Below are 10,527 nucleotides of genomic sequence, written 5' to 3' on the forward strand. Positions count from 1 at the left end.
TTCCAACAAATTCCTCTGAAACCCATACTTTCTACATGTATATGTGCGTCATTGTGAAGTGTGAAGTGTGAAGATTCAAATTAATTGTGGCTACGACTAGCATGCAGGTTTCTCTCTCCTCTCCTCCCTTTGCTTTATTTTTAATTTTTATTTATTTTTAGACAAAGGATACTATCTATGTCACATCTCGGCTCGGGGCGGATCACTTCCCGGGCCCGCTCCACCACCGTCGCACGATATTGTCCGCTTTGGGCCCCGACCACACCCTCACGGTTTTGTTTTTGGGAACTCACAAGCAACTTCCTAGTGGGTCACCCATCATGGGATTGCTCTGGCCTCCTTCTCGCTTAACTTCGGAGTTCTTATGGAACCCAAAGCCAGTGAGCTCCCAAAAGGCCTTGTGCTAGGTAGGGATGGGAATATACATATAAGGATCACTCCCCTGGGTGACGTGGGATGTCACAATTCACCCCTCTTAGGGGCCCGACGTCCTCATCGGTACACCACGGCCAGGGTTAGGCTCTGATACCAAATTGTCACATCCTGGCCTTCGGGGGACCACTTCCCGGGCCCAAATCCACCACTGTAGCACGATATTGTCCGTTTTGGGCCTCTAGCACACCCTCACGGTTTTGTTTCTGGGAACTCACATGAGAACTTTCCGATGGGTCAACCATCCTGGGAATGCTCTCGCGCACTACTCGCTTAACTTCGGAGTTCCTACGAAACCCTAAGCCAGTGAGCTCCCAAAAGGCCTCGTGCTAGGTAGGGATGGGAATATACATATAAGGATTACTTCCCTAGGCAATGTGGGATGTCACAATCTACTTAAGGAGGAGAATGGTAAGTTAAGACTGACAATAGGCTAGCGATAATGTGGTTCAAATTTGTCTTTAGTGAGAATCGAATCTAGAACTTCTCACTTACAAATGAAGAGGAATACCACTAGAACATAGTATTAAATGGCCCCCTTTGCTTCTCTGTAATGCTTACATTTTTCTAATATTAACTTTGCAAATGACTACAGTGACTAGAACACTGATAAAATTAGTAAGGAGCTGTTTGCTAACTATTTCATTTTCAGTTTTTAGTTTTTTTTCACTTTTTTTTTTTTTACTAAAATTGAAAACTCATTTTGGTAACTACTTTTACCAAAAAAATGAAAAATGAAAACTACTTTCTTGAGTTTTCAAATGAAAACTGAAACCAAAATTAATTACCAAACTAGTTGTAAGTTTTCAAAAAAAATTAAAAACGAAATGATTATTAAACAGCCTCTAACTTTATGAAATTTGCAATCTGCATGGAAATTTTATGCTTGTTTGCGTATGTCTTGTCGTCTTGTTGACAATCAAATAGAAAGAAAAGAAAATTGATGAAATTTCAGTTACGTTATAAAGAAATTTAAAGAAGAGAAATTTACATAACTAAACAAGAACCGAATTTGTAGTAGCTGGCGTCCTGAGATTTTTGAGGTTCGAGGTGACTCATAAAAAATGTGTCCTAACTTCATATAATAAAAATTATTTGTTTTCTCACATAAGATTCAATATAAGATTACTTACAAAAGCCCTTCAAACTCAATAATTTAGAAATATGGAAAAACTAATTTATTTTGTTTTGAGAGAAGGATATCACAAGACCATAGTACTAAGTGGCATGCATTATGTTAGCTTAAGGAAGATCTATTTTGTCTATTTTGTCTATGAAGGATACCCCTCTTCTGATTACAAGTACATAGATGATGAGTTTTGGTTCCTTCTGTAAACACGAAAATTCTGTAAAGAATGAAACGAGAACACGTGTACAAAGTAAATTGTATTGATGAATTTGTGGGGTTACAATCTTTGTTTACAATTTTACTCTCAGTCTTCAAATTTGACATAGATGCGTAGGTTGTTGATCCAAAGGTCACGGTGACTTGATCTTCGACGAACAATTGAACGATTGCTTCAAGTTTTGAGTTTGGAACAATGCGTGGATAGTCTTCACCTCTAGTTTTATGTATGACATGCGGCAAAGGTGATGTTGATGTGGGATTTTGTTGATTCAAGGGTCTTGGCGACATGATCTTGAATCGAACGTCATTACAAGTTTTAAGCTTGCAACAAAGTCTTGAAGGAATCAACATAAATGCTTGTTGATTCTTCAAGGGAATGTTTCGGCTTTGGTCGAAAGAAAGCTTTGGCTTTGGTTGTTTCAAAGAGAGCTTTGGCAATGTATTAGTCTTCAAAGATTTGGTAGAGGTTCTCCTTTTGTGAGAATTTCGGCCCTTCAATGTAGAAATTGTCGACCTTTATGCTTGTCTGAGGACCTTATATTTATAGACTTCTAAAAGCTTGCCTTTGGATGGATTTGGCTTTGATTTGTGTCTTGATTCGTCCATGGGAGAATTTAGGCATGTTTTGTGTCTTAATTTCAGCCACTTTCCCTTGCTTGGCCAAAATCTATAGGGCTTTCTTTTCTATTTTGTGAGCAATCTTCAATTCTTGTTTGTTTTGTGAAGATGCTTTAGCTTTCTTTCCGGTTTTGGGAGCAATTTGGGCCCCTTGCCGATTTTAAGGAGATTTCTTCCTGTTTGCATCATTTGTTTGTAACGAAATTTACATGTCTACAGATGCATCACAAAGCTCCACATGGCATATGACTCATCACAAATGAACAAGTCATCAATGACATGTGGCACAAATCAAGCAAAGGATGCTCAAAACTTCCCCAAAAATAGGCAAAAAGGAGGAAATATCCCTTAAAATCAACAAGGGGTCCAAATTGCTCCCAAAACCGGAAATAAAGCTCAAACATCTTCATAAAACAAGCAAAATTGAAGATTGCTCATAAAATAAGCAAGAAAGCCCTAAAATTCAGCCAAACTAAGGGAAAATGGCTAAAACAAGACACAAAACACCTAAATTCTCTCATGGATGAATCAAGACACAAATCAAAACCAAATCCATCCAAAGGCAAGCTTTGAGAAGTTTATAAATACAAGGTCCCAAGACAAGCATAAGGTCAACAATTTCTACATTCAAGGTCAACAATTCCTATAATGGAGGGGGTTGACAATTTCTACATTAAAGGGGGTCGACAGTTTCTACATTGAAGGGGGACAATTTCTACATTCAAGGCGGAAATTCTCACATTGAGAAGAACCTCTACCAAATCTTTGAAGACTAATACACTTCCAAAACTCTCTTCAAAGAACGTACAACCAAAGCTGAAACTTTCTTTCGACCAAAGCCGAAGCATTCCCTTGAAGAATCAACAAGCACTTGTGCCGATTCCTTCAAGACTTTGTTACAAGCTCAAAACTTGTAACGACAATCGATTCAAGATCAAGTTGTCAAGATCCTTGAATCAACGAAATCCTACATCAACACTACCTTTGCCGCATCCCTAAACTTGAGGTGAAGACTATCCACGCATTGTTTCAAGCTCAAAACTTGAAGCAATCGCTCAATTGTTCGTTCAAGATCAAGTCACTGTGACCCTTGGATCAACAACCTATACATCTACATCAAATTTGAAGATTGAATCAGAGGAAAATTGTAAATAGAGATTGTAACCCTACAAATTCATCAATACAGATCTACTTTGTACACATGTTCTCGTTTCATTAGTTACAGAGTTTTCGTGTTTATAGCATCATTTGCATGCAATGAAATTTACATGTCTACACCTTCTATCTAAACTTTAAAAGTGTTTATATATAGAGGTGTTTTTTCTATTTACTAACTTTGTCAATATGGGACTAAAAAAGTAATCCCATTTTCGACTCTTTAATTTATATGGATAAGCAATGAATGAACACTAAATTAAACATAGTATTGGTTATGTTTAGCCATTTTGGTTGGAGATTGCCTAAGTGCTCATTTGAATATGCTTTTAAAATGACTCAAAGCGCTTTTGGTGAAAATGTTTTTGAAACCAATCCTTAGTAAAAATGCAAGTAAATTCAGGAAAAGCACTTTAACTGCTTTTGGAACCAAAAAATATTTTCTCTAAAAGCGCTTTTAGTCATTTTAAAAGCACATCCAAACGAGTCCTAAGTGCTTCGTAAACTATAGTGCTAAAAGTGTTTTCTTTTCTTAACCAAAGATAATCTATACTAAATGCTAAAAGTGCTTTTAGCAAAAGAAAAATTATGGGGTAGAATTGTCAATATAAAAGTTTCATTAATTGGTATTATTATTCACCTGCCTCCAATGAAGAAAACATTTTTTTTAGAAGCATACGTAGAGTTATTTCTGCTTTTTGTTATTTTGGACCCATGATTTAAAAACACACTTTTTCTTCATTTACCATTCTTAATTCTCTGTCAAGTCATCTGAACTTTCAGTACATATATACTTGAGTCTTAAGACTTACCACAGGTATATAAAAGCAAAATCGATGCAGGGGAGATGACAGTAGACAGATAGACCTTCGTTGTCGCTCTAATTACACATGTCGTTTTTGTGTCCAGTGCTCTATACCACTGGTAACTGGTCCATGTCCCCGATGAAAAGTACTTCTTCCATACAACGTACGCACAAGACCGTCACTCGAATGTCTTCATGGTGGTGGACTGATCGTCGATTCAATTTAATACATAAAAGACAAGAGTCACAAGACTCCAACTCTGCAACACCATCTAAACTATGATCAAATTGAGAAAGTGGCCATGATCAATTCCATGGCCCGGTTAAGGTCAGACTCCCAAAACTTGCTATTGAAATTAGAAATAATTGCCATGTTAATTATAAGATATTGTTTCACATAGTATCTTGTAATTATTTGCCCATTACCATCAAATATGGCCAGCCACTCTTCAACTAAGGGGCCGGTTGCTCTCCTATAAATACCTTTTTTATCCCACTAAAATGCTAAGTCATTGACTACCCACAAACTCCAAAATACATTCCTTTCAGAATTCTAACTTTAATATCGGATATTCTTCAGGCAAAACCCCCTCTCCCAATTCATCAGGGATGCATGAGATTTTTTACCTTAATCGAAAGTGTTATTATTTTACAGTTGCATTTTCGTCAAATAAAAAAAAGAATGAAATTTACATCCACAATCTAGGCTCAGATTAGCAGACCGGAAGTCATTGTAGATGAAACTAACATTTTCAGCTGCTGCTATGCTTACTAGCAGAAATATTACAAGCCAGAAAAACACGGCTAACCCCACCCCACCTCCCCCGCCGCCACACCCCCACACCCCCAACAAAAAAAAAAGTACTTCTTCCATGCAACGTACGCGCAAGACCGTCACCGGAAAGTCTCCAAAGTGGTTGACTGATCATCGATTCAATTTAGTACATAAAACAGAGACAAGAGTCGCAAGGCTCCAAGTCTCCAACACCATCTAAACTATGATCAAATTGTCATTGAGAAAGTGGCCTTGATCAATTCCGGTTAAAGTGAGACTACTATATTTACTTCTTGTTTAGTTATGTAAAATTCTCTTCTTCAAATTTCTTCATATCGAAATACTGCAATTTCAACAATTTTTCTGTTCTTTCTTATTAAACGACAATATCTTGGAGCATCCTAAGATTGCTGGCCTTCCTTGATTATAGGAGTAGATTGATATTTGTAAATCTTGTATTAACATTCATAGTTGACTTCCTAGAATAGTCTCTTGTATTGTAGTATAAATTACGTAGTCCATGTAAGGTAGAACTTGAATGTGAATAAACTACCATTATTATTATTTACTTGCTTGTTCTAAAACCTAAAGAACCAAAACCCTAGCAACTTCATAATTTTAACATGGTATCAGAGCACCGTTTCCGGTGACTCTGAATACCCAACGCTTCCGCACACATCAAACAGACGGTATCACCATGAGTGAATCAGCAGCCAATCCAAAACCAACAGAGATGGCTACTGACATCTTGAATCCGTTCGTACTACATCCCTTTGATCAACCTGGGAATATTTTGGTCTCCAAAACCCTTCAAGGTGACAACTACAGCACATGGAGTCGTGCTATATGCATCAGTCTAAGCGCGAAGAACAAACTGGGCTTGGTCGATGGAACCATTGACCCTCCTGTTGAAATAGACAAACAATTTGCATTGTGGCAACGATACAACGACATGGTCCTCGTATGGATTCTGAACTCTGTGCATGAAGACATCGCAAGCAGTGTTTCTTACTACACATCAACAACAGATGTGTGGGCAGATTTGCCGTGATCGCTTTTCTTAGGGAAACGATTCACACGTTTACCAAATTAAGAGAGAGATTGTTGAACACAGACAGGAGCAACAATCGATCTCAGTTTATTACATGAAGCTGAAAGCACTATGGGATGAATTGACGTCCTATCATGAGCCTCCAACGTGCACTTGTAGGGGCTTGAAGAAAATTAATGAATGAGACGAGAAGGAAATGGTGATGCAGTTTCTTATGGGATTAAATGAATCATATGCCATAGTGCGTGGGCAAATCTTGTTGATGCAGCCGCTTCCAGACACTTGGAAGACATACTCTCTTGTCCTACAACAAGAGAAGCAAGTGGAGGTATCTCTCACTCGTAATAATAATAATTTGCATGCTATGAATGTGACAAGCAATAGGGAACTCGTTGCACAACGAGGAAACTCAGGGAACCCATCTTTTAAATGCTCCTATTATGACCAAGAATACCACACTGTGGATCGTTGCTTCTATTTTTACGGCTTCCCGCCGAGGCACAAATACCATGGCAAGAAAGTAACACCCCCCAACAAGAAGAAGCATGTAGCCAACCAAGTACAAATTGATGATAAAGCCACCAAAGTTGGTGACCAGCACCACAAGAGAACCACCAGTGACGGGCCAAAATTTACCGCTGAAGAATACAATCAAATCATGGCGATGCTTAAGAAAAACAACCTTGACGGTAACCCGCAACACTTTGCAAATGCCGCAGGTACACCTCTGTCTAATATGTCCAAAGTTTTATCAACTCAAACCCACTATTGGATCATTGATTGTGGGGCAACGGACCACATCTCTCCGTCACCTCACTTACTAGATAAGAAAGCTTTGTCCATATTTGATTCTGTACAAATGCCGAATGGGGGAAATGCAATTATAGAATCTGTTGGTTCAGTCCAAGTCACTCATTTTATTAAAATTGATGAAGTGTTGCATGTGCCTAATTTTCGAGTTTATTTGTTATCCGTTAGCAAGCTCACCGAGTCCTTACACTGCATAGTGATTTTCTTTCCCACTTTTTGTGTGATACAGGACATGGATACGAGGAGGACGATTGGCCTGGGCAAGCGATGTAATGGGCTCTATTACTTGTCGCCAGAACAAAACCCCCACCTTGCTCACAACATAAGCCGACATTCGAACCTTTGGCATCAACGCTTAGGACATCCATCTACCGGTCCCCTTCGAGTTTTGACCAAGCAAGTTCCAACCATCATGTTTGACTCTAGCCATTCATGTGACGTTTGTCCTCTTACCAAGCAAACTCGGTTATCTTTTCCATCAAGTTTTATTTCATCTACAACACCTTTTGATTTAATACATTATGATATATGGGGACCTCATCGAGTTAATTCCCATTCGGGGGCTCGATATTTTTTAACATTGTTGATGATTATTCTCATTATACTTGGATTCACCTTATGCGCTTAAAGTCTAAAACACAAGGGTTGGTACGTTTTTTTATCGCTTGGGTCCAAACATAATTTAATTGCATGACCAAAACCATTAGGGCAGATAATGGGGCTGAATTTACTTCCTTACGACCCTTCTTTGACAACAAGGGTATTGTGTTCCACACATCTTGTCCCTCAACTCCCCAACAAAATGGGGTCGTTGAAAGGAAACATCGCCACCTTTTAAATGTTGGGAGAGCACTTAGATTTCAAGCCAATTTGCCTTTATCATTTTGGGGGGGGGGGGGGAATGTTCAAACAGCTTGCTACTTAATTAACCGTTTACCCACACCACTTCTTCATCACAAAACTCCTTTCGAACTCTTGCATCATACACCTCCAAATTTTACCCACCTTCAAGCCTTTGGTTGCTTATGTTATGCCACAAATCTCACCCTTGCACATAAGTTTGATCCTCGTGCTCGAAAATGCATTTTTGTTGGATACCCTTTTGGTCAAAAAGGTATCGTGTTTATGATCTTACCACATAGAAATTTTCCACTACTCATGATGTTGTTTTTCACGAAGATCAATTCCCTTTCATCTCTCAGCCACCAGATCACCAACTTGATAGTCTAGTCTTACCTCTTCCTACTACCACCATTGATTTTCCCAGCACCTTGCCTTTGGTACCTTGTCGCAAGCCAACACCCCCACAACTCCTCAGCTTGACATGTCCATACCACCTCACACTATCACCCCTTCCATAGACCCACTTATTCCCGAGCCTAACCCTCCACTATCATCCCATCCCATGCTTCCCACTTCACCGACACCACCTTCCCCACTTCCCCTTGCCAACTGACACTCTCACCGCCCCACCAAACCTTATGTGTGACTCCAGGGCTACCACTTATATCATGTCCAATTGCTTGCTCCTGGTGCTAACTCCTCATCCATGTCAGGTACTCACTATCCCTTATCTCACTATGTTTCTTATACTCACCTTTCATCATCCCATCGCTCATTTGCTTGTGGTATTTCTGCCCTTGTCGAACAAACCACTTTTGAGCAGGCTCATAGTGATCCTAAGTGGCAAGCTGCCATGCAATCCGAGCTTCTTGCCCTTGTACAAAACAACACATGGACTCTCACTCGTCTCCCACCAGGTCATCAAGCCATTGGTTGCAAATGGGTCTATAAAATTAAGTACAACTCTGATGGTTCCGTCGAACGTTATAAGGCTCACCTTGTTGCTAAGGGCTTTACCTAACGCGAAGGTCTTGACTACACTATGACCTTCGCCCTCGTTGCCAAGCTTATCACTGTCCGTTGCCTTCTGGCCGTCGCATCTGTTCGCCATTGGTCTCTCCACCAAATGGATGTCCAAAATGCCTTTCTCCATGGCGATCTTAAGGAAGAAGTGTATATGCAGTTACATCCTGATCTTCGTTGGCAGGGGGAGCATAATGTATGCCGACTCAATAAGTCACTCTACGGGCTCAAACAAGCCTCTCGTAGTTGGTTTTCCACATTTTCCACTGCCATACATCAAGCCGGATATCAACAGTCTAAGGCCGATTACTCTTTGTTCACCAAGGTACGTGATCACTCATTCACAGCCGTACTAACCTACGTCGATGACATGATCATTACAGGTAATGATGAAATGGCTATTCGTGATCTCAAACAATTTCTCCATACTCATTTTCGAATCAAGGATCTTGGACCATTAAAATACTTTCTTGGCATAGAAGTGGTTCGGTCTTCTCAAGGTATCTCCATCTTTCAACGGAAATACACGCTAGATATTCTCGATGAAGCTGGTTTACTTGGTACCAGACCTGCAAAATTTCCCATGGAAGAAAACTTAAAATTATCTCCAACGGAGGGACAAGTTCTTCACGATGCTTCGAAGTATAGAAGACTTGTTGGTAAACTCATTTACCTTACAATCACCAGGCTTGAGATTTCATACTCAGTCAATACATGCAACAACCAAGGAAACCGCATCTAGAAGCAGTTCATTGTCTCTTGCGATACTTAAAAAGGGCACCTGGACAAGGACTCCTATTTCCTTCAAATAGGGACTTAAGGTTGATTGGTTATTGCGATGCCGATTGGGCTCGATGCTCAATTACAAGAAGGTTAGTCACAGGTTATTGTATATTTCTTGGAGGTGCATTGGTGTCTTGGAAAACTAAGAAACAAACTACGGTTTCTCGGTCTTCAACAAAAGCACAGTATCGTGCTATGGCTTCTGCCACATGTGAGCTTACATGGATGAAATATTTATTAGCTGATCTACGAGTTGATCACCATATGCCGGCAAAACTATATTGTGACAATCAAGCTGCTCTGCATATAGCTGCCAATCTCGTGTTTCATGAGCGCACCAAACATATAGAGATTGATTGTCATGTTGTTCGTGAGCGCATTCGATCAGGGGTCATCACAACTGCTTACGTTCGTACTAGAGCACAGTTAGCCGACATATTCACCAAGCCACTTAGACAAGCTATGTTTCAATCCTTACTTGGCAAGATGGGTGTGATTGACATTCACACTCCATGTTGAGGGGGAGTATTAAACGACAATATCTTGGAGCATCCTAAGATTACTGGCCTTCCTTGATTATAGGAGTAGATTGATATTTGTAAATCATGTATTAACATTCATAGTTGACTTCCTAGAATAGTCTCTTGTATTGTAGTATAAATTACGTAGTCCATGTAAGGTAGAACTTGAATGTGAATAAACTACCATTATTATTATTTACTTGCTTGTTCTGAAACCTAAAGAACCAAAACCCTAGCAGCTTTATAATTTTAACATTTATATTTGATTATCTACAAGACTGTAAAAACTTTTCATGCAAATTGCAAATTTCATAATCTTAGAGGCTGTTAGATAATTATCCATTTTCAGTTTTTAGTTTTTAA

At 39.4% G+C, this 10,527-nt stretch overlaps 1 protein-coding gene across 1 annotated transcript; it reads left to right on the top strand.

Moving 5' to 3' along the window:
• The first annotated feature begins 5,866 nt into the window (after positions 1-5,866).
• LOC137744317 (uncharacterized) lies at positions 5,867-6,184 on the top strand. The gene has a single exon (XM_068484156.1). The coding sequence runs from the start codon at positions 5,867-5,869 to the stop codon at positions 6,182-6,184; it is 318 nt and encodes a 105-aa protein (XP_068340257.1).
• The last annotated feature ends 4,343 nt before the right edge of the window (positions 6,185-10,527 follow it).

The sequence above is a fragment of the Pyrus communis genome, chromosome 9 (assembly GCF_963583255.1).
Source record: "Pyrus communis chromosome 9, drPyrComm1.1, whole genome shotgun sequence".
In the NCBI taxonomy this organism is placed as follows: Eukaryota; Viridiplantae; Streptophyta; class Magnoliopsida; order Rosales; family Rosaceae; genus Pyrus; species Pyrus communis.